The following is a 25,507-nucleotide window of genomic DNA, read 5'->3' on the forward strand; positions in this document are numbered from 1 at the left end:
ATCAAAGGAGAAGGAAGAAGAAAAAAGTGTTAGAGTAAGGAGGTGCACCTGAGAATTGTTCAAGATGACTATTTCATTAATCAAGGATAGATCTGAAGTCACCTTGTGTTTTGTCATTCCTGGTCTCACCAAGCCTGATGCACAGTTCTTTCTCAATATTCCAGTTATGCTGTTATCCAAACATTACCAAAAAATGAATTTCCTAAAGAGAGGAAAAGCCTGAAGAAATTCTTAGGCCTGAAACAGTTACCACCAAGCCTACAAAGAAAACACAGCTTGTGGTTCCTCCTCCCCAGTTACACTCTACATCTTATTGATTAAATCTATGATGTGACTTTTACTGCAGGTCTAGACCAAATCCAAGAAGTTCAAGTAGACAGTAAGGATTTATTCTTATTTTCCCTTACAGAGGCAAGACTATTCCTTTGACCCCCTCTCCACCTGAGCAGTGAATTCCTGAAACACACCTGGCTTCATCTGGAACTGTATTCCCACATGAGCCTGAGAGCATTGTCTCTCCTCCATAAACTACACAGGGCATCTGTCAAGGGTGAGAGAATCCTGAACCTGCACTCTGGAATCCCTCAAACTGAAATCCCTGTAGTGACAGCCTGTCTTCCCTCTTCCAAAGTGAGGACACAACGAGAGTGAAGGACCACCAAGCCTCTCTAAACATAAGGAGACATGTCAGGTTTTCTAACAGATGGCAGCACAGGGGAACAATATGTTTTACATCACATTTGGTGTCTTATCACTACCCAACATGAATTAATAAACTGAGGAAACTTCATCAATCCAGAGTAATCCCCAAACTTGAGTCATATTGTTTTCCAGAAACATAACCACTTTACCGATGAATCCTGTAGGCAGAGCTCAAGTAGGACAGAACAAGATGCACACTTGTCCTTTCTGCACTAATTAAAAGTGGAGAAAGGGAGGCTCAGGGGGACCTTCTCGCTTTCTCCAACTCCCTGACAGGAGGAGGGAGCCAGGGGGTCTCTCGGTCTCTACTCCAAGGGAACAAGGGACAGGATGAGAGGAAACTGTCTCAAGTTGCACCAGGAGAGGTTCATGTTGGACATCAGGAGGAATTTCTTTACAGAAAGGGTGGTCAGGCATTGGAAGGGGCTGCCCAGGTAGGTGGTGGAGTCCCCATCCCTCGAGGTGTCCAAGGAACAACAGGACGTGGCACTCAGTCCTCTGGGCTAGGGGACAAGGTAGGGATTGGGCACAGGGTGGACTTGGTGATATTGGAGGAATTTTCCAATTTAATTGATACTGTGATTCTGTGAAATAAAGAGTCCTGGACCAAGCCAAGATTACCAAGAAGCAAGTTCAGGTTCTTCCTTTTCTTCCTTCTCCCTTTTAAACCAGACACTTTATTTTTAGGGAGCTAATGAAGTAAGATGCCAACTCACTGTTTAACAGCTTTCTCCCTCCTCCTTCTTGCTAATCAGTATTCCGAGTACTTCAGCACAAAGTACTGGGGGTGTAAAACTGAAACTAATGCTAAAATAAATATATATATATAATTATTGACTTTAACAGCATTATTAATGTGCCATAATGCACAGCTAACAAGAAGCACAATCAAGAACATCCAAATTGATTTTTAATATTAAGAAGTCCATTAACTGAAACACCCTGTATGCAAGAAGGAATCACATCACCCTGAGCTCTTAACACTGGCTCTGCAGAAAAAGCAAGATGCTGATGCAGACTAACAGAAAACACTATCTAGTGGCAGATGTCTTGGCATCTGTCTTCTGGTAACTCAGAATCACGAAGTGAATGAGTTTTGATGTTCCCTTGGCTTTCCTACGTGTCACCAGGGGACACTAGGAAGCTGTAACTTGGTTCTTGCTGTGGTGGGGCTACAGGGAACATCCTCAAAGAAGGCAAGGAGAGCATTTGAGCCTTAACTGTTCAAAATGGACTTGGTTTTAATGAACTGAAATTCCAAAACAATTCTACTGAAGCCTTTGTAAAATCTGCCAGACCGTAAATATTGCTGTGGAGGAAATATATCCAGCTCTGTGCTGGGCATGGGAAGGAAAAGAGTTAAAACACCGGAGGGGAGGAGGAGGCAGTCCAGCATGGTCAGCATGGTAGAGGATCAAACGTGCATGAACTGGCCATGAGTCAACATCAGGATCACTGGACTGAGGTTCCCCAGGAGATAAGTGACCAAAACTGGCAGGGCTGCAGCTCCACACCCATTCCTGGCTCCTGAGCCTCCTGCTGCATGTCCCTGCCCCTTCCCTTGCACCAGCACTGACACCTTGTCCCTCAGGCAGCAGCTGCAGGAGTCCAGCTTGTTCCAAACCTCAGGATGATGGTGACAGCACCAACTTTACAGACAGTAAGTGTAACCTTAGGGAAAAGTCCAAAATCGAGCCACAGAATCCCAGAAGTGCTGGGGTTGGAAGGGACCTCTGGAGATCATCCAGTCCAACCCCCCTGCCAAGGCAGGGTCATCTGCTGCAGGTGACACAGGAACGCTTCCAGGTGGGTTTGAAACGTCTCCAGAGAGGGAAACTCCCCGTCTGCCCTCCCTGGCAACTGTTCCAGTGCTCTGCCACCCTCCAGTGTTGAGGTGGAACTTCTGTGGTTTAGTTCATGTTCTGCTAACAGGTGCAACATCCCCAAATGCCACAAGCTCAATCTTACAGTCCCTTTCACAAGTTGGATTTGAGTCACATGAACGATGCAGGTAAACCCCGAAGCCCTTCCCAATCCAGAGTATCAGGATAAACCCGCACAAATTATGTCAAAGCCCCCACAGGCACAATTTGGAGCTCAAGGAGGGCACAAAGCACCAACCACCTGAGGCATCAGTCCCCTGCTTCTTCAAGCATCTCCCTTGCCACTGCAGTAGGTTTCTATTGCACTGAACACAATTTTGCAAAGAGAGTGTCTTTTACTAAGCATTTCTACAGCAGAGAGCTTAATGTCACAGCTATATTTTAACAGTCATTTCCATGACTATAAAAATCAAGTTCAACATGATAAGACTGCTACTGCACTGCTGCAGAAACAGGGGAAAAATGACACTATTCCCTGCAATACAGAGCTGATGATGCAGAGCAAAGAGCTTAAAGCAAGGAGGAAATGAGGTGATGGGAAGATGTTTTCTACTCTTCTTCCTCCTCGGTATTTCTGCAAGAGAAAACAAAATCAAAATTCCTCTGCTGCTTTCTTAGAAAAGCTCACGGAGTGGGGAAGAGAGATAAAAGAGCTTTAGGCTTTTTCCACATCAAACCTTGCTCAGTTTTTCTTTGCCATCACATTATTTGTCTCTCAGGCCTTCAGGCTGTCTCCAAGAGCAAGAGTGACAGAGCAGGAGAGTAGATTCTGAGTCAAATAATCCCTGAGGAACTCCTTCTGCCTCCTCCAAAAGAACACTAGAGAGAGGAACGACCTGCTAAGAGCCACAATTTGATCCACCAATATTTCCCTTTCCCAAAACAGCCAGGCTGTTGCAGAAATTGGAAATAAGGGACACTTTTCCTGAAGTTGTACCTTAGACCGGAATTAACAGGGAAACGTAACCATGGCAGCGAGTCAAGCAGCACTGAATGCACTGGAAGATAAGAGCAGCATTTTGAAAAAAAAAAAAAAAAAAAAAAAAAAAAACAGGGAAAAATTGTTTTTCTCCAAGCCAGAGAGCAATCACATGCCTTGTGCTGCTTTCAGAGCACTTGGCTCGGCCACTGGCCCTAACAAAGGGTCACTGTCCGGCTCACTCCAGGCTGCAGAGTCCCCTTCTCATCACCAGCCCTTCCACCAGAGCTGCTGGAGTTGTTAGAGAGAGCTCATATCCCTACAAATCCATGTTTCCCATCTAAAGGGAATCCTCTGAATCCACAGTAATTTTTACATTCATTCAGCAAGAAATAAGGAGAATGAATGATACAACATCACCATTCTTTAAGAAAAAGCATCACGTTTTACTCTCTCTATAAACATATAAACTTCTGGGAAGTGAGAAAAACCTGAGTAAAAGAACACCCTTCCAGACACCTGAACTCCACAATTTGTGCACAATAAGAACCTACATTTATAGTTGCAACCCTTAACTTTATCACCTGTTACTTTAATCATTCTAAAGCCTGTTCTAGCCGAATCAAAGAATATTCTGATTTCAAAGGGACCCACAAGGATCTTCAAGAACAACTCTTTTTTAAAAATTATTTAAATTAATTAATAATCTTAATATATATTATAATAAATAATTTTTAAATTAAAGTTGATGTAACCCAGCAACCAATCACAAATGTATACAGGAATTCCCAGGTGAGAACTTTCCACCAGCAGCTGTTGAGTCCTGACCAGTTTGGTTCCCCATCGGTAGGACACCCCTCAACCTATTGAAATATCAGAAACAACCCTTACAACTATGTCCCTTACTCCCCTGAGCCTCAAAATCACCCTTGGTAATTCAGAATAGCTCAGGGCTGTAACACCTTCCTTCCTAAGCCTAACCACCCAAAGAAATTGTATTTTAGAAACACCACCAATGGTCACATTTATTAATGTCAGGAGGGTGTTTAAGGTACCACTAACCTGCAGTAACTTGCTAACCTGCTATTATAAGAAAAAAACCCAATACTTTGATTATTCTTTCTCTTTGTCATGTTATTTTCCCAGCATCAATGCAAGTGTTCCCTGAGAAGAGGTTCAGCATTAGCACCCAGCACATGCCCAGGGCAGCACCAGCCAAGGGAGGGGGACAGAGCCAGCTCCTGGCTGGAGGAGCAGCCCGGTGCTGTTCCCAGCACTGCTCCATAGGAAACAACAGCTTAAGGAGACATATTTCCCTGTCATGATTTCCAAACTCTGCTCAAATGTATTTGGCAAGCTCCAACTGGCAGCACAAGTTTGTGCTATGCTGGGCAGTATATCCTGTCTCCACAACCACTTTCACCTTAAAACATGCTTTCCCCACTGTAAAAATACTGCATTAATCGAAAAAACAGTGGTTATTTCTCAACTACTCAACTCATCCTCCACTTTGAGGACCTCTCCCTCAAAACAAACCTATTAAAAAAATCAAACTAATGATTGCCAGCACAATATACACTCAAGAAACGTCCAGCAAACCAGCTTTTTTTTTAATATATCCCTAACACTCACTTGCACTGGCTAAGTTTGGTGCAAGCATACTATGAGACAGCAGGGCCACTCAGCAGTGGGATTCACATCCACAAGGGAGTGTGGGAAAAGGTGGGAGAGTATTTGTGCCATTTTCCTGTAGGAATCCAACTTAGTCCCCTTGCTAAAGAGCTTTCAGTGTTCCAGAGAAAAACAGCTTAAACTTCACAGTGCCCCAAAAGCAAGAGTGTGTTGCTGCATCCAAAGGTAACAACAGAAACCCTGTGATGTGCAGATGCAACAAGAAGTGAAACACAGTGGTAGAGCCCAAGGCTTCATTAACCATCACCAATATTTTCCTTTTCACTACATTTACCCAGTCATTTCTCATTGCTATCACCACCCACCTCCTCAACATCTGAGCTGCAATTATTCTATTACCCCTCCCCAGAACTATTTTATATTTTCCACATTCCTTATGTAAATGTTATGGAAGCATCAAGATGCTATTTTACAAACATCATACACGAACTTCTAGTCTTAAAAGTTTATATCTTGATTTAAGAACAGCTTCCAGATCAGCATGCTGGGTTAAGATGGTATCATACCTGGACTGTAAAAGCTTACACAGTTATCCCAATATTTTAAATATTCAAGCCCTAAAAGTATTAAACTACTGGTTTACAGCCAAGAACACATCCACCTTTGTGCTCTCTTAACTGTGGCAACCAGCAGCTGTTGCAGGAAACCCAAAGTGTACTTTGTGTTTAAGGCGTAAATCTGAACCAGTTAAATCAGTCAGTTATCACAGCTCAGTAAATAAACAGAGGCCTCTTTTGCAGCACAAGTGATTGATTAAAAAATGTGATAATAAATCATTTCACAAACACATTCAATTACAAAATCAAACCTGAGATGAACCCACACAACACTTTCAAAAATGTGAGAGGCACCATAACCAAGGAATTTTCACGAGTCTTCAGTACAATGTGCTTATCTGGCTATATCTAGTCCACTGCTTGATTTTTAAGGAATAAGAATTCCCATCCCAGCTACTTCAAGCACTCCTCAAAGACTCAACTGCTTCTCAAAGAAGGTTTGGATTTCTTTCCCCAAAAAACCTTTACTAATCATAAAACTGTTAAGGTTGGAAAAGACCTGTAAGATCAAGTCCAACCATCAACCCACCATGTTCCCCACAAAACCATGTCCTCAAGTGCCATATCCATGTTCTCTGAACACTTCCAGGGATGCTGAGTCCACCAGCTAATATAGGACACTCTTCCCACTGGCTGTGGCACTGCCTTAAAGAAAGCTTTGCCATAAATACATTAAAACTTGCTACCTACAGCAACATCCCAACAGCAGGAGAGAGACCAGATATGACAAAACAGACTCCAAATCCCAATTCCCATCATCAACATTTTAGAGACACACCAAGACCTTACAAAACAAATTCCCTCATCCATCAGCACCTCATGGAGCTCTTTAGGGCACTAATGCTCAGCATTAAAGCAATCCCATCCAATGTAACTGCAGATGCCCTTATTATCCAGATAAACATCTAATGTGCTTTTTTAATCCTTTTAGAGTCTTAGTTCCAATCAAACACTCAAGAACAAAACCAGCAAACAAACATAAACAAAGTGTAATGCAATAAATACCAGAAGAATATTTGGCTCTCCATCAAAAGTCTGGGGTTGGTGTTTTGTCCTGTTTGACTCACACCCTGTGGAAACTACTAAGAAATACCTCTGCACCATAAAAAGTGACTGGAGATGAGAACAGATATTTAACCTGTGAGCAAGAACAACTGTTTTCTCACCAGAAAAGCTCAATAACTGAAATCCCTGGGAAAGGGATCTTTATCCACTGCTTCAATCCCCTCCAGTGCTTTGTCAGATGTCACTAAATTCATTTTCCAAAGGAGCTAATTCCAGTTGCTGTGTTTGTGAGGCAGTCCCAGTCTTACAGGGTTTGGGAGCTGCTTTTCTGCCCTTTGCCTGGGACATCCATGACAAAAAGTCGGCTTCTTTATGCCCAACCATCAGTGAGCAGCATCAAAAAAAGTGCAGAACAGCCCAATGGAGGTCACACAGAGGTGGAACAAAGGCTGTCAACAGCTACAGGGGCATTGCTGACAGGCTGCCAAGGAAGGACAGAGGTAGAAACTGCCATACCAAAGACATGCCTTCTACAGACTAACTCTGATTTGAAATGGAAGCCCAAAATACCTCCAAAAGTAAACGAGGGGAAAAATAAAAAGCCAAAGACCACCTTCTTTTTAAACCAACTTACTAAAAACACTATCAGTAAAACCACTGGTTTGGTTACACCACTCAGCCTTCACACTGGAAACTTCACAGATCAATCCACGGACAAAAAAAAAAATAAATCCAAAAATCAAATGCGCAACACAAGACACACCAACCTCAGCCAGGAGGAAATAAACAGTGTCTCAAGTCTACTCCACTTAAAATTCTTTGTCAAAGGCGGCTCAGGAAGGTGATGGATTGATGGAGACACACCAACACCTACTAGTCAAGGTAAGAAAAATAAAGGCAAGACTGAGGCAGCACAACACAGGGAGGTGGATGAGGGTCCCTACCCAAGGCATGAGAAATAATGCAGCCTCCACAGCCTGCAAAATGAGTCAGAGAGTGTACAGCTTGTTGCTGGAGGCAGAGAGGACAGCAGTGCTCAAGTTTGCATTTGTCTCAGTTGTAAGTCTCTGAAGATGAGCACAATTTCCCCCCAGTGTGAAACAGGGGGAGCCAGGTGAGTGGGATGGAAGGAATTCCAGCAGGAATGGCAAGATGATGGGAGATGGCTGCAGAAAACTGGGGGGCATTTCTGTATAAGGATAAAAAAGGAGATATAATGATAAAAGAGGCCAGACACAGGTAACACCACCACTATCTCATTTTAGAGCACAATAAAGGCTTGAGTGTAAGCATTATTTTCTATATTAGAGCCACAAATGAGTCAGACTGATGCCAAACAGCAAAAATGCTCCCAGACCACCCCAGAGCAGTAGGAAAAAGTCAAAGACAAGTCAAACAAAAGCTGACAAGCATATCCTCTTTTAGCTCTTTCTGCTACTTAAAAAACAACAATTAAATTTAAAAAACCCCACTTCTTGCCGTTTTGATGCCAATTTTCATTCATACGCTCCTATTTTGAGATATTAACCTTATATTTAGTCAAGAGAAGGTTTAAAGGTTCCCACAGACCCTTATCTATAATTTTCCTCACCCAAGCAACACACTTAACCATATCTACACGCAGTCACTATTGCAATGCAACCTCTCCTTCAGAGCACAGTATTTATAGGGCATTCCAAACCACTGCCTTGATAATCCAGAGCCATGTCAGGGTCATGATTTGCTCACTGCAGTCATATGCACAGCAGATTTTTTTTTAAAGCAAGCATCCCTTTAAATTGTTCACCATCTGCCTCAAGACTCAGAAACTCAAATTATCATCAGTGACTTCCATCTGGCTCAGCTTTGAGATATTTCCTATTTCAGGGTCTACTACAGGAATACTTTTGGCATTACCAGTTGCTTTCACTTTATTTCTGATGCACAGCCTTTGCTACAGATACTACACACACTGAGCTGAGGCAGTAAAAGGACCCAACTCCGTCCATTGAAACATTCCCTACTGCCAAGATTTTTTCCTGCAGAGCAGCTGGCACCATTAGGAGGGTGTTAAAGGCTAAAGCACCAGCTGGGAGGCAGGCAAGCTGCTGGAGACATAGGTAAGAATGGAGCTTTCCATGATCCTGTATCTCTGCCCACTTCTCAATTCAGGAATCCCAGGCACCACCAGCACCAAGGCTTGACAAGTTATTCCTTAATTCTTTTTTTTCTTTTTATTCCAGGTATGGAAATTGGGAAAGCCCAGCTGAAGGCCCTTGAGAGTGAGGTTTGGGTATGGTCTGGCCTCCTCAGCTCCTTGTGTGTTCCCTCAACAGATGTTATTTTATTACACTCAACTGCAAAGGGAGTGACGTGGGTACTTCCGTGCTTTGTTTGGATAAGGAGGACAGGGCAGGCAGAGCAAACACAAACACCTAAGGCTGCACTTCCAGGAGGTATCTGGATGCTTGAAGAGGCTCTGGGAGCACTTCAGTCTCTGTGCTCACCCCAGTGCCCACCTGCACTGCCAAAGGGACATTTTCCAGGCTGCCTCCAGGAAGCTCTGCCAGAACTCCTCAGGTCAAGCCAAAAGGTTCCTCCACGGGGGAGACAATTCTCCATCACGCCACCACCAATGCCCTCCACACATGGGACTCCTCAGGAACAACACAAAGCTCTCCCAAAATCCAAAATCCCTGCACCAGGCTCAGCCTGGGAGCTGCTCCAGCAGCTTTTCAATCTCAATATTGAATAATTTGTGTAGTACAAACATCAGTGTGACACAGCTACTGCAAGAGCAGAGATGTACAGAACACAGTGCCTTTAAACCCCAAGTGCCTAAAAGCACATACATTGATTATGTACAATTTTACTGCCATTCACGTTCATAAATTACACAGCAAACCCTGTCCCACTTAGTTGTTGGTATTTTCTACTGGGTAAAAGAAAGACAGTTTTCTACTCCAACACCCTTAGGCAAAATCAGCCACCACAAACCTCTGAAAACATGTTATAAAAAGGTTTGTGCAGAAATAACATCAGCAATACTGGAAACAAAGCAGCAGTGCTGAGAAATATTATACAAAAAAACACCAAAATTCATGTGTCACAGGCAATAGTTACCTCAGTTATTTATCCATCTGCTTGTTTTGTTACGTATGTGGATCCCTGATTACACGGAATAGTTCTCAGTGTAATTATTTCAGTTTAGTTACAAAGCTACATGGAGCACAAAAGTATTTCCAGAGATATTTCCTATTTTTGCTGACGAAATTAAAATTCAGCCACTGCTGCTTTCTGTGTTACAAATCTTTACATCAGAAATCAGATTTAATGCACAAGTTACATAAACATGGCCAAATAATACTACAAATATACAAATGTTTTCTCAACTACAGCCTGAAAACAGAAATAAAATTTCAGAATTACAACAATTATCTCTTATTGAACACTTTTTAGTTTAGATAGGGCAAGGTTTCAATACTCCCCCAAGCTAAAGGAGGAAAGTATTCCAATAACTCATTAAGGAGTTGATTAAAACCTTACTCAGAAAATTATTATTGTCAGAACAGCCTTAGGGGCTACCACAGGCTAGAAAACAGAATTAAAAATGTTTTTAAGTTTTAAAAAAATATAAAAAAGCTAATTTTTCAGTGGTCTGTCTCCCTGCCAAAGAAGAACCATAATAATGAAGAGCAGCACCACCGAATGCTTTGTGGAAGTTTTGGACTTGCAGCAAGTCAAAGAGGAGAGACAAGAGTGACACCTTTGATAGAGTAAATACCTTAAGACTGGATTAGCAGCAGTTCCTTGCTGGAGCTTCCATTCATTAATATAAGTCAGCTTTCAGCTATTTATCTAGAGTTGGACACATCTACAGGTAGTTAACAAGATGTATTGGATTTCGGTCCAGCAGGGCTGCACTGAAGGATTAGACAAAGCATACTCTGCATGTGCCCTACAGCCAACACTGGGCAAACCCCAGAAACACAAATATTTAAAGGAAAAATTATCCCAACACTTACACCCGTAGTTGCAGCTGACAGAAAAGCTTCCTGGAGACGTTGCTTTGACTCTAAGTTACCTCCAGTTTATTTTCCCCTTCCCTGCAAACTTTGCCTTTGCAGAAAGGAAAATGCACTTAGAGCACAAAGAAATCCGTGCCAAGTGTGGCAAAGAGCCCAAAATTAGCATTGTTTCAGTGCACCCAAGTCAAGCATTTATAATATTAGAGATAAAGGGGATAACTTCAAACCCACCAAGGTGCTACTTGAAATCACAGAATGGTCTGGCTTGGAAGGGACCTTAAAGACCATCCAGTTCCACCCCCTGCCATGGGCAGGGACACCTTCTACTAGTCCCCATCCAACCTGGCCTTGAACGCTTCCAGGGATGGAAATACCAAACCAAAAACCTTAAATCAGCCCCTTCACCTACTGTCACTGCCATACTTGTGGATCATGTATACCATGAAACCTCATCTTGTGAAAACTCTCCCTCCCCTTCTATTTTCTAGGAACAAGAGTAAAACTAACAGCTGAAAAAAAATCCCTAAACTGACTGAAAACTTTCTCTGCAGAGAGAGTTAAATAAAAGCTCTGTATTACAGAGCTGGCTGCCTACTGGAAGTCAGTACGTGCTCTATGAGAAAAAAAGAGTAATAATTCCTGGTAAATCCCTAATCATTTCTCAGAACAATCCCAGCTTGTAATGCTGTTGCTGACCTGGATGAAAACAAACAGGAGTACACACTTATCCGGTATCTTTATCCCTCTCCAATCTGTTGTTTGCAACAAGTGTTTATTGATAGAGAACAATAGTGGCTGCTGAGTAAACTGGGAGTAATTGAGCACATGCCTGCAGTCAAATTAAGGTCACTCATGTAGGAAGGAGTGTGTTTCAGCTACCAGGCCCTTCCCTCTGCTTCGTGGGGTGACAGGGCTGGGGGAACGTGGAAATGCATCCCCTCAGCAAGCAGGCAACAAAAAGGTGTTGTAAAGACAGAATCCCAGGCTGGTTTGGGTTGAAAAGAACCTTAAAGACCATCCAGTTCCACCCCCTGCCATGGGCAGGGACACCTTCCACTAGCTCAGGTTGCCCCAAGCCCTGTCCAACCTGGCCTTGGACACTTCCAGGGATGGGGCAGCCACAGCTTCTCTGGGCAACCTGTGCCAGGGCCTCCCCACTCTCACAGCCAACAATTCCTTCCCAATATCCCACCTAAACCTACTGTCAGTTTGAAGCCACTCCACCTTGCCCTGTTACTCCAGCCCTTGTAAAAATTCCCTCTCCATCTTTCCTGTCAGCTCCCATCAGGTCCTGGAAGGCCACAGTCAGGTCACCCTACAACTTCTCTTCTTCAGGCTGAACAATCCAAATTCTCCCAGCCTTTCCTCACAGGAGAGGGATACCACAAATAAAGCCCTAAGTTGGGTGTCCATGGGGTTTGTTGTCTCTAGGACACTGAGACTGCACGTGCTCAGTCAGAGTGACTGATCAATACCGATCAAACACTAATCAATAAGGCAGCAAATCTTTCATGGGCATTTTCATTTTCACTCTACGGGTTTGGGACGTGTCAGAGCATGGTCCTGCTGCCACTAACACTGCAAAGGTACCTGTCCTGTCATGCCAGGCAGCTCCAAACCTCTCTCACAACACAGCAGCACTAAAATTAAACAAATGCATTTCTAAGATGCATCTTTTCCAATTTCCTTAAATTTTTTCTTCCCTACTTTAAGGCATGAATATGCATACACAAGGTCACTTTAATCAAAAAGAGTCTCCACATGCCACCACCACTCACCACAGCCATAAACCACAACTCCAGGGTTCCACAAAAGCCTTAAATCTGTCCCACGGCACCACAGTCCTCCCTGGAGCATAAGAAATGAAGCAGCAGTGCTGGGCTGAAGGACTTCCTGTGCTTCCACCAGCATTACCAAATTCCTATTCCCCCATTCAAAGAGCAAAACTCAGTTGCAAAATATATATCATGATCATGGTATCATCACTTAGTTCACCAACTCCTCACAGCCCTCCCCTAAATAATAACAGATATGTGTTTCTATGTACCTGGTATGAAGATACTTCCACGTACACCTTTGGAAAAGCTCTCCCAATCTCACAGAGGCACTAAAACACCCTCAGTGTGAAGTGGGGTCAAAGTCCACATCTAAAATCTGGCTAGTTATTGTCCCTCCTGACATGACACGCAACAAAAACTCACCAGTAACAAGGAAAAATACAGGAACTCTCAACTGGTGAGGTACAGAGTAACACTGGATTTGTTTGGGGGTTGGTTTTTTGTTTGCTTCTTGTTGGTTTTTTTTAAACTAATGCAGGTGTAGACACCCACCCTACACAGTGCAGTGGAGTCTCCATCCCTGGAGGTGTCCAAGGCATGCCTGGACACGGCACTCAGTGTTTTGGGCTGGGTGACAAGGTGGGGATCAGGCACAGGGTGGACTTAAGGCTGGAAAAGACCTCCCAGACCATCGAGTCCAACCTGTGCCCGATCCCCACCTTGTTACCCAGCCCAGAGCACAGAGTGCCATGTCCAGGTGCTCCTTGGACACCTCCAGGGATGGGGACTCCACCAGCTCTCTGGGCAGCTCTTTCCAATGCCTGACCACCCTTTCCATGAAAAAATTCTCCAGATGTCCAACCTGACCCTCCCCTGGCACAGCTTGAGGCTGTTTCCTCTCATCCTGTCCCTTTTTCCCTGGGAACAGAGCCTGACCTCTCCCAACTTCCCCCTCCTGTCAGGGAGTTGCAGAGAGGGAGAAGGTCTCCCCTGAGCCTCCTTTTCTCCAGGCTGAGAACACCTAGCTCCCTCAGCTGCTGCTCACAGGATTTATATTCCAGACCCTTCCAGCTCCATTCCCTTCCCTGGACATGCTCCAGCCCCTCAATGTCTTTCCTGCAGTGAGGGGACAGAACTGGACACAGGATTCATGAAGCTGTCCAAGGACAGGAGCACTTTGCCTACAAGGCAGAGACACTAACTGATTACAGAAAGGGCACAACTATCCATGTTCTCATCAGGAGTAACAAAGTAGAGACCCCATCCTGAAAATTAACAGGATCTCAACAGGGCTCACAAGCTCCATAACTGAGAAGTTCTCCTTCTACATCCAACCATCCAAGGACACTATTTCTTTATTTCACCATTCATTAAAAAAAAAAAAAAAAGGAAAAAAGGATTAAACTATCATAGTAATGGTCTAATTCCCCCATATAGGCACAAACCTTTGGACACAAAGGCATTTTAAATACAGTATTTATATTAAGACCACAGTGGTACCAGTTCTACCTCTCACTGCAGTTCTCAGCCCAAAGGCAAAGGGTCAAACAACAGCAGAAGTCATGAGGATTTGGAAGCTACTACCACCACTTAATGCTATCTCAGAAGCCCTGTTCAGGCTCACAGAGTTGCCAAAGCAGCTCATTACATCTCATTAAGGAAGAACACCAAAATTACCATTTTCACATCTCACTAAAAGCAGGAAACGGGAGACTGAGCAGCCACACTCCGGAGTCATTCGTGCCACCGAGGGGACACAGCAGACATGAGAAGTCCTGGGACTCCAACAGCCTCTGATGTCCCCTCTAAGGAAACCATACACCCACAGGGCCCCCTCAACACAACCATGAGCATCCCCCCGGCTCAGGGAGGGAGATGAAAGGTAGGATTGAGAGGAAGGAGAAGGACACGCAGCATCAGGAGCAGGGAAAACCTTCTCCAGTTAAGCTGATGGTTTTCCTGTTTCGCAGGGCTCCCCATATGTTAATCTAATAACCATATTATCCCATTATACCCACACCCAGCCCTTGTGCAGCCTCCCCTGAACTCTCTCAGGAAGCGGAGCTGAGTCACGCTCACAAGTGCCTGCTGAGATAATGCCTCTGTACAACACCAAATTCACTTCATTTGAGTGCAGGAAATCCAGCAGCATCACAGACCTCACTGTGCCAGGGTAAAGGGCTGGGCAGGAGGAGCCTTCCCTTAACACACCTGTGTCCTACCAGCACAGATTGTTGCCTTAATTTATTCCAGCTGCATCACAGCCAGCAGATGTTCAGGACTGGATATGTTAAAAATCCTCAGTGGTGCACAGAAATATACCAGCCAAGAGGAGGGGGGAAAGTATATATATGTATGACAAGAACATGCGTATATTTCATATATAAACATCTCTTTGTATATAAACACACATATATAAACATCTCTTCAAATATAAACATCTCTCTATACATGCCCACAGTTCTGAGCTCTCACTATTGCGACACAAGTAACAATCACAACAGAACACACCTTCCTGCTATTTCTGCTTTAGGGAAGCGTGCACACTGAATGCCAGAACTGTTGGAGTTGGAAGGGACCTCTGGAGATCATCCAGTCCAACCCACTGCCAAGGCAGGGTCACCCAGAGCAGGTGACACCAGAACACATCCACGTGGGGTTGGAACGTCTCCAGAGAGGGAGACTCCACAGCCTCCCTGGGCAGCTGTTCCAGTGCTCTGCCACCCTCCATGCAAAGAAGTTCTTCCTCATGTTGAGGTGGGACTTCTTTTGTTTTAGTTTATGGCCATTGCTCCTCATCCCATCACTGCACATCACCAAAAAGAGAGTCTGACACCATCCTCTGACACCCCTTGGAGATATTTATATGGACTGATGAGATCCACACAGAATACATTACATATCACTAAGACGGCAGTTCAATTAACAATACTCTTTGGGAACATGAAGATGTTCCCGTTTCACTATCAGACAATACTGAGTCAACCTAAGTCTGCAGGATTGGTCAGGGCAAATAGCAGGAAAAATATTCTTATGTTAGAACTTTTGGCTTAACAGTGCCTTCTCCAATTCTGTTTGGGACTGTGTAACTGTGGCATCAATTCTCCACAACCTCCAATTTCACAAGTAGCAAAAAATAAAACATCAGAAGACTCACAGTGTGCACAGGTGCCCTTTTTTAAGAACACAAACATATATAACCAAACACATAAAACCAAACTGAATATTCATTCTCCTCAGGAGGAAGCCCAGTGACACCAAAAGGAAGCTATTCCTCCCAAAACAGCCCAGTGAATTGCAACGTTCAATTAACTCTAAATCCAATTTTATCTCCCTGCAAGGCAACTTTCAACTCTCACACCCCTGTGATTCAGCAGAGAAATACCCCAGTTTGGGGAGGACAGTCCCTCTCAGCTGATTTGCAGGAAAAAGAAAACAAACTATGAAAGAAAAACAATCCTATTACAAACCCACCACAAACTTCTCTGGACACAAACAAAATATACCAACTAAGCACCAGCTGAGCACATCGTGTTGTGCTTTTTCAAACTGGGAAACGTGATTTTTTTTATTCTTAAATTACAGTTAAGTCTAGTTCTCTTACTACACAATCTCCAACGCTAAAGATCCATATTTACCTAAAGCATATTTTAAATTACTCAGTTTATTCCACACTTCTTTCTCTCTCATCCTTTCAAAGTCACTCCCAAGACATGGATTCCTGGAAAGCCAGGTCTGGGCAGTGGCCTCCACCACAGCAGCAGACACGAGTTCCTGCAGAAGAGGAACTTGCTTTCGAGTGTCACTGGTTTGTAACAACTCCTACTACACGACAATTTATCATCCCAAACACCCATCCCACACCACGAGGAGGTAATCTGGGAACCTAATGAGCGACTGCCACCAGCAACACTTTTGCTTCCATACAGGTTGCCCTGCATCCTCAGCACTGAAATTACTCCTGGGTCTCACACAGTGTAACTGGGGTTTGCTAATAATTTAAAAGCTGTGCCATGTTTTCTCGGGACATATGCACAGAATTTAAAATTCATTCCTAAAATTCACTTGGGCTCTCCTTAGACCCTGAAACTCCCTTTTTCCTGCTCACTTTGTTTATACAAGGCTTATCCGTAGGTTTACATGAAAAGTTTTTCTTCACCATCAATCCAGTCCAAGAACTGTCGGTGGACACTGAATTTTGCCTCTCCAATCTGAATAGTCAGATTTATTATTTCCTTCCCCAAGACAAACACTCATTCATGCCACTAAAGTTTTCTTCTCCACAATCCATAAAAAAAAAAAAATAAAATACTCTTTTGCTCGAAATCAAACGTCTTTAAACTCAAGACGGGCCCTCTTGGCACAGCCCTGCCCAAACCCACGGGGCTTTGGTGCTGTTTAATTACAGCGGAGATGTTTTAACCACCAGCTGGGAACAATCCCCCTCTGTTTGGGAGCGACGGAAGGAGCGGAGAACGAAATGGATCCGCGGAGAGCAACGCGCAGGGAAACCCCTCATCTGTATGAACATCACACTCCCCGCAGAGCCAGAGCCCCGTCCCTGGGAGCCTCAAAACCTCCAAAAGAGGGACAGGGCACAGGGTGGGCTCCCAGCGGCCACCAAGGATCCAGCTTGGGAAGCGTATCCTGCCCTGCTCCCACCAGCGAGGTGGGGAAAGAAACCGACGTGGAAACAACTCCCAAGCCTTTTCTACTCCGAGCAGCGCTCGGGAAGAGGCAGCAACAGCGGAGCGAAGGGGAAAGGCAACTTTTCCAGCTAGAGCGCTGCTCGCTCCCAGACAACTCCTAAAAGTTCCTGGGAGCGAGTCCCGGCAGGCGGGGGGCGCACGGAGCCCGGCGGGGGGGTCCCGGGAACACCGGGAACACGGGGGGCACCGCGCTCCATCCCGGCCCCGGAGGGCAGGATCCATCCCTGCCGCTTCCAGGGGAGCGCAGCGGGGGAGCCGGGCAGGGATGGGATGGGATGGGACGGGATGGGATGGGGGGAGGCCCGGGCCGGGGGTCCCCCCGCGGGGCACCAGGCGGGCTGGGGGCGGTGTGTCCTCACCTACGCCGTACTTCTCCTCCCTTTTGGTGGGCACCCAGCGGGTCATGGCGCTGGGAGCCGCCGGCGCCGGGATGCGAGAGCCCCGCTCCCTACGCCGCCATTTTCCAACCGCGGGACGGGAAAAGTTTCTCGGATCATGTGGTGCGGGCGGAGCCGGAGCCCGGCCGGCCGCCCCTTCCCTCCGGGCCGCCCGCCCTCCGCATCCCGCCCGCGCCCGGGGATGCGGGAGCGCTCCCGGGGGACGCTCGGGAACCAGCCCCGCGGCTCCCACCGACGGGAAAACACGCCCTGCTCCCGCACAAAGGACAGCGGGACGGGGAGGTGCCTCCCTGATTGTATTCCAGGTGCACCTGGTGGTGCTCCGACGGAAAGTTTCGGTGCCTGCGCGGAAAGTGTTTCCTTCGCAGCGGTGCGGCGTTAAAAGGGGGTTTCTGCGGATGTTTCGCGGTTGTGGCGGACTCTGCCTTTGGGACATGGACGGGTTCGAGAAGTGGGCCTGTAAGAACGTCGTGAGGTTTAATAATGCCAGGTGTTGGTGCTGCACCGGCGTCGGGACAATCCCCTGTATCGATGCCAGCTGGGGATGAACTGATGGAGCAGCCCTGGGAGAAGGGCTTGGGGGAGCCGGTGGGTGAGAGGCTGGACACGATCCAGCCCCAAACCCCCACCTGTCCCGGGCTGATCCCACAGCCTGGGCAGCAGGGGAGGGGGGGATTCTGCCCCTCTCAGGTGAGACCCCACCTGCAGAGCTGCCTCCAGCTCTGGGGGCCCACAAGAAGGATGTGGAGCTGCTGGAGCAAATCCAGAGGTGGCCACGGAGATGCTCCAAGGGCTGGAGCAGCTCTGCTCTGGAGCCAGGCTGGGAGAGCTGGGGGGGTTCACCTGGAGAAGAGAAGGGTCCAGGGAGACCTGGGAGCCCCTTCCAGTGCCTAAAGGGGCTCCAGGAGAGCTGGAGAGGGACTTTGGACAAGGGCATGGAGTGACAGGACAAGGGGGAATGGCTTCCCACTGCCAGAGGGCAGAGTTGGGCAGAATATTAGGAAGGAATTGTTGGGTGTGAGAGTGGTGAGGCCCTTGCACAGATTACCCAGAGAAGCTGTGGCTGCCCCTGAATCCCTGGAAGTGTCCAAGGCCAAGTTGGACGGGGCTTGGAGCACCATGGGCTAGTGGAAGGTGTCCCTGCCCATGGCAGGGGGTGGAACAAGATGATGTTGAAGGTCCTTTCTAACCCAAATCATGGGATGTTGAGCACACCTTTCCGAGCAAATCCTTCCTGGGCTGTGAAAATTATAAACCTTCTGATTTCTAGACCTAAATCCAAAGCCTTGTCCAAAACCCCTGTAATCTTGGAGAGATCCAAGACCGTGATTTAAAAACAAAATTTTTTAAAAAGCCTTTAGGAAATAGATAATAAACTGTGTGAAAGTCAACAAAAGCACTTAAGAGAAATAAGGAGAGAGGAAATGTCTGACTGGCTGTAATTTGGAAGGATTAGTCTCAGCCAAAGGGGAAGCTCTGTACCACAAATTTAAGGATTAAAATAGGTCCGGGGTTGAATCTTTTCTCTCTCCTGTTTTTTTGTTGGGATGGCAAAGGGCGAGTTTCTGCAACAGCTCTCTTTACTGTCAGGTTTTGAGATCAAATATTCTCTGGAACACCTGAAAGAGTCTGCTCCTCTTTTCATGTAGCTTTCCTTTGCCGATCTTTGGGATTAGTTTCCCAGATCATCCTCTACATGTTCAAACTAATCTAAATTTCATTGCCCCTGTCCTGCAGAATCCAAAGGCCACTGGGAGAGAGCAAACTCCTGCACCTTCATTCATTCTGCCTGGGAGTGAGGAGATCAAAAGGTTTTCGAAGTCGTGGCTCATCTTTATCCTGCGCTAATGGAGAAATGATTTGAGCCTTACCAAAGACAACTTACAAGTGAGCTCTTTGATTTCACAAGTTTATTTTTGTAAGGGAAATCAAAGTGAATTACCTGAGATAATGGATGTACTTGCTCTGTGCCTATAGTCACCTTTGCTTTTCCACACAAGACAAAGTGGAGTGGAAAAGCAGTGCAGCAATAATATTTATTTCCAATACTTAATGTTTCACACTTTTATACAACTGGTGCATTATTTTTTGTGGTGCTCCTAAATATGTGCAGCAAAGGTGTAGAAGCTGCTGAGGCATTAGATGGTTTAGAGACTTTCCAGGCCATTAATGTAAGTTAATGTAACAATCTGTAAATCAGGGAAGCTGATTGACTTTTCATTTAGATTCCTGATAACCGGGAATCACTTCCCTGGAACTGCAGTGGCTTTGGGGGTGTGAGCAGGGGGTACAAAGCAGCACACTGATGTTAATTGAAACCTGCAGATAGCTGTAATTAGTTAATAAATGAGCTGTTGCTCATTTCTCCTTTCTGGGCCTCAAATCTGGAAGTCAAACTGTGGTATTTGTTTCTATTTTGAGGGAGGCTAAGGGACCATGTTTACCCTTCATGAAGAATGTGCTGCTGCCAACCTTTCTTGGGGTGTTAACCAGGGGTTAAATTAATTCTCATATAGATTGGCACTCCTTAGTCTCAGTTTACATTCATACCTGTACTAAGTGGGACCTGAAGATTAAGTGCATGCCTAAGGCAGGAAACACCAGATTCAATCAAATGAAAGCTAAAGAATTATTTACATATTCTACATATTTAGTCCATACAATCCATACAACAGCAAAATTTATTTTGATGTCAGTGAAAAAAGAGGTTTGTCCTGTTGTCTGATGATGATGTGTAACAAATACAGCACAACTGATCCCAAGACCACCATAAAGCCTCGCTGATGTTGATGAGGGTCCATATTCATTTTATTGCTTCCCACATTTTCATTTTAATGAAAACCTGTTACAAATAGAGCTAATGCCACTAAAATTTTGATAGCCAGTAAAAAAATACTCCTAATTCACCAAGCATAAATATCCCAATGCTGGTTTTTTTACAGCTAAGAAAAAATGGTAATGGCATAGGACTGTAATAGTGAGAAAATAGAAGAGTTTTATTTTTCTCTTGCAAACATAATATAAACTATCCTGAAAAACATTTTTCATTAAACAGTAAAATGTTCAAGCTGTCATATTTTACATGCTTAGGCAGGATATGATTCTTCACACTGTGCATGTATGGTTTTCATTTATTAAGAGGAAACCAAAAAATGCTTCTTTCCATAAAATCTGAAAGTTTTATCACATCCTTATGTCAACTCCTTGGATTCTCACCTTATTTTTTCAATGCATCACACTGCATTGGAGGCACTTCTCTTGGAGCACAGAAACATTCCTTTTCATAACATTAATTCCAGGAAATCAAATGCAGTATTTGGCCGTGGATGATATTTGAAATTCTTGTTGCAATATCTTTTCAAAAGGATGAATGGAAACAGAACTGTTACCCTGCCTGAGACAGATTTGCAATAAATAAAAGATACTCCATAAATGTACAGATATGATCAAGATTAGTTTCATAGTTATTGCATATGATTGCACAAGGGGAATGTTTGTTCCATCTCAGTTAAATAGCACAGGTTTTTGTAATAATAATATTTTTCATCATCAGGCCTTGTAAGTAAATACAACACTCTCAGTCAAAACATATGAGTAGTTATTGTGCACACACAATGCAAATTCTTCTTGGAAATATTCCTCCCAGGAGATGCGGAGAACTTATAAAAACTTTAATAAATAACTGTTTGGCTTTTCTATTTCTATTAAATATATTGTGTTGAAGATGTTATTGCTTCCAAGCAGCTGCTCATCATCTAGTTTTGCTGTACAATTTCCATTTGGGGTGAATGACCTCTGTGCTCTCTAGATCATTTCTCTGATGAAAACTGCCTGTGTTCCGTGTCTGGGTATTCACAAAGCAAGAGGGTTCTGTACCTGATGGAAAGACAAGTTTAATAAATACTCTGTTTTTTACAATATATTGCTCTGAGTCAGAATGGAAATAAAATTATGTTTATAAGTTTGTGTTACTTCAGCCATGGTTTTACATATACCTGATATATCTGTGATTTTGGGGATGTCTTACAGATTCATTTGGGCCATTTTCAGGGGAATTAAGAAGACAAAACTGCATTTCTTTTGACATTACTGTTGGCTTCAGTCAGTCAAGGTGTGGCATTTATAAACCTGGACAAAGTTTGACGATAGTGGGAAATTTTGTGCTCTTCCAGGCCTTGCCCACGTGTTTTTGAGGATGCTCAGTGATCTTTGCTCTTCCTTTCACTTTTATAGAAGCATTTTGATTACCTGTGGGTATCCCTTAAGCTTTTCTTCCAAGAGGGTAATGACATTTGTGATAACCAACATCCTGTGCCAGCAGAAGTGTTCCAAGGCAGCATTTGAATTTATTTAGCTACTGTGACATATATTGCATTGATTGCCCTGGTTTGAGATCTCTCAGATGGGTTATAGAGAGCATCTCTCCTTCCATCCTGCTGACTCAATCCACAGTTACTTCCTTCTTGCATTTGAATTTTTATATCCAGAGATTATGGGGCTGTCAGGAATTTAAAGGATAAGTAATTATTCCTACAGAGAGAAGGTAAAGATACTCAGTTCAGAAAGGAGCTAAAGATACTAATTTATTAAGTAATATTTTTTTATTAAACTGTTTGTGTGTCAGCCTAAAAAATGGGGCTTGGCTGTACATAAAAAAAGTGATTCTTTCCTAAGTTATGTTCCTTCAGACTGTGCTATACTGAAAGTGATTTAATAAACAAGTTTTCTTCAGTGGGTTGGGTGTTTAAATGCAAATGTGTGAACATCTCTAGGTGCTCTTTACAAATACACAGGAGTTTCCAAAGCGATGTGTTTCTGGAAGGATGTGATTATTATAGATACAGCTTAGTTTATACCCTGGCATTTCATCTTGTGCTCTATAATGAAGAGAGTTTTACAGTGCTACAATAAATGTAAGTGGCTTCATTTCTACAAAAGGGGAAAATCTGTTTTCTGATCATGGCAGAATGTAAGATTTTACATCCTCCAGGGAAAAGTGCAATGAGATTTTATGGGGAGGGGGCAGTCACTGTCACTGTGTGCTCTGCACAAATGCCATTTACAGGAAGAGTAGATCTCCTCCTGTCAAAAGCATCCCAAGCATCCCCTTGAGCAGCAGTTTATTTGATGTGTATCTTGGACATTGGCAAATAAGGAGTTAACTGGGGAGAGAAGGGTTGCCTTGCTCAGGAGATCTTTCTCTGCAGGGTCCTGAGCAGTGTAATAACCCCCCCCCTTCACCTTCTCAGGAGGTTGTTTGTTCCTGCAGGACTGAGGCAGCTGAAATACTGTTGGCATTTGCAGGTTTATCCCACTCACTGCAGCCCAAAATTTCACCCAGTCTATCTGGACTGTTTTATTCCCAACTGAAATATCTACTAACAGGAGGAAGAGACACTCGCTCTCTTGGGTGTTACATTATAAACTCCAAAGCACAGAAAAGTTAATTTTTCATCAGTTCCTTACACAAGCTGGGCTTTAACCCTTATTAATAGCAATGGATTCACAGCCCTGAGTAAGAGCTCACGAATATCATGACAAATTTTACAGTCAAGCCCAAAGCAGGTAAGGGAAAGGGTAGTAGAAATTAATCTAAACTACAGATTAGCTTATAATTCACTGTTGATTTGTGACAACCTGTTGCTCTTTGCAACAGGTGTAAAAAACCGACAGTATAAAGGTTTATGTGGTTGTGGGGGTTTTTACTGTTCAGTGTTTACAGGTACATTTTTCATATACTTGATATCTATTCTCAAAATGAAGTGATGAACTCAATTTACATCCTGTTTGGCAAATTCAAAGGTAACCAGTAAAAAAAAAAAAAAAAAAAATGCTGGATGTAACAAGTTAGGGATGAATCAGTCCCAGAAAGCTGATAAAGTTTAACTTCATCAACTCCAACAGATCTGTGATTTTAAACCTGACGCATGTTCAAGCCTCCTAATAAAAATTAAGAACATTTTCCAAGAAGAGCAAGCAAGATGTTTTCTGGGACTACATTCTGATAAAGTTGTTGCTTATTAGAAGCCAGATTATGATTAGATAGAAGAGTACAAGCTGCAGATGAAAACATACATTACTCCTGGTAATAATGCTTAGCACTTATGTAGCACTTAACATTTTGAAAGCACTGAACAAATATTAACTCTCTCTTGTGAGACAGGAAGGTTTCTGTATCTCCATTTACAACAGCTGAGCTAAACCCAGCTTTTTAAAATGTGACAGGCATTCAGAAATTGAGAAACTCAGAATATCAGAGCACTTCTGGCACCTCTTGATTATGTGATTTTCCTAAGGCCAGAAGTGACACGTTTGCTGGGGCAGGGTTAGATTTTATCATTTCCTCAGCCTGCAGACAGTGTTCCCTCTCAGCCTTTGATGAACGATATGAGATGACAACGAGAAATGACAGTGGAAGAACATGATGTCCTGGCACCTGTTATAAGGTTGGAAAAACTAGTTACTGAAATACAAAGCGTTTGAAGCGATGATGAAAATGGTTTTGTGGTAACAAAGAACAGAGCAGGAGTCACAGAAATGGCCTGTATGTAAAAAGTTTAAATTTTTAAAGAAAAAAATAAAAATATTCTATTGACTTTCTACCAAAATTTTATAGCCATTTGGGCCCTTACAAGACTAAGTTAAGAGGGGATGGGAGGATACCCAGGAGGCTGCATGTAGTGTAAGAAGCTGACATTGCTTTTGACAGAGGATTGATCTAAAGCAGTTGGCAAACCCTGCATGGGGAATTGTGCAGCACTGATAGTCATGGGCCGGGGGCAAGTGGTCCCCATTATCTCTCCCTGCCTGCTGGAATGCCTCCAAAATGAGATTTCTAAATGTATTTCTTGACAACTGTACTGCCAGGCTTTCCTACTGAGCAGAATTGGTTTCCTAAAGAGCCTTATAAAAGACTTTCCCAGCTGTGCCATAGAACAAAAGCTTTTGCTCTTCCCCAGCTTTTGAATGGAGTCTGCAGTTCAGCCCCTCTCAGGGTAGATGATGGGATGGCAACTCCACACCTGGATTGGCATGACAGATCCCGTTCCATTTGGAAAAGTCCAAACAGTTCCATTGAACCTTGTAGCTCACAACTGATTAAAGTAGCTCAAAGCAGCTTCTCCAAAATGAGGTGTTATTTATTCAGCTGGGGACAAAAAAACAGCCAAGAACTCAACCCCTTGCTCTGATCTTCTGTAAATTCTTCCCTGTGAGGGAGGGGAGGCCCTGGCACAGGTTGCCCAGAGAAGCTGTGGCTGCCCCATCCCTGGAAGTGTCCAAGGCCAGGTTGGACTGGGCTTGGAGCAACCTGGGAATAGTGGAAGGTGTCCCTGCCCATGGCAGGGGGTGGGACTGGATGATCTTTAAGGTCCCTTCCAACCCAAACCCTTCTGTGATTCTGTGAAACTACACAAATTTTTCTTCCAATCATGTAAGATCCAGGATTCTGGCAAAGTGAAGGCAGCGCTGCCTGTGTTTTGCACGAGGCCCAGGTGGGTAGTCAGGCTCAGTTTTGGAATTGCCCTGCAATTGGCTGCCAAACATTAACTGGTGCATTGCTACCCCTAGGAAAAAAAGACAGGAGCTGATCTAATACTCTGTGCCTTCCTTTTGCCTGACTTAGAAAAAAATCTCCAAATTCTCTCCTATCACGCTGGAAAAACATCACTTTTTTTTTATTTATTATTTTCTCGAGGACGCTGCCCTGAGCTGAGTCAAACACAATCAAGCCCATATCTGTATTCCTGAGCTCGCTCTGGCTGTGCCCAAACTTCGGCTTGCAAACTATTTCTGTGGAGCCGTTTGGAAATAGGAAGCTGTGGGAGCTGTTCCCTCACTCTGCAATCATAAGTTGTT

General features: G+C 44.2%; 1 protein-coding gene and 1 long non-coding RNA gene across 3 annotated transcripts in view; one reads left to right on the forward strand and one right to left on the reverse strand.

Moving 5' to 3' along the window:
* DOCK1 (dedicator of cytokinesis 1) overlaps window positions 1-17,734 on the reverse strand; it is a 280,476-nt gene extending 262,742 nt beyond the window's left edge. For both annotated transcript variants that reach the window (XM_027655183.1, XM_027655182.1), the window contains exon 1: window positions 17,612-17,734. In XM_027655183.1, coding sequence (XP_027510984.1) covers window positions 17,612-17,657 — 46 coding nt within the window. In that variant the 5' untranslated portion in view covers window positions 17,658-17,734. The remainder of the gene's footprint in view (window positions 1-17,611) is intronic.
* An 86-nt stretch (window positions 17,735-17,820) lies between these two features.
* Window positions 17,821-21,622, forward strand: LOC113952765. Its single transcript, XR_003529653.1, has 2 exons — window positions 17,821-18,109; window positions 19,388-21,622. It is a non-coding gene; the product is annotated as an uncharacterized LOC113952765 (long non-coding RNA).
* Window positions 21,623-25,507: the final 3,885 nt, after the last annotated feature.

The sequence above is a fragment of the Corapipo altera genome, unplaced genomic scaffold (assembly GCF_003945725.1).
Source record: "Corapipo altera isolate COAL_440 unplaced genomic scaffold, ASM394572v1 180, whole genome shotgun sequence".
In the NCBI taxonomy this organism is placed as follows: Eukaryota; Metazoa; Chordata; class Aves; order Passeriformes; family Pipridae; genus Corapipo; species Corapipo altera.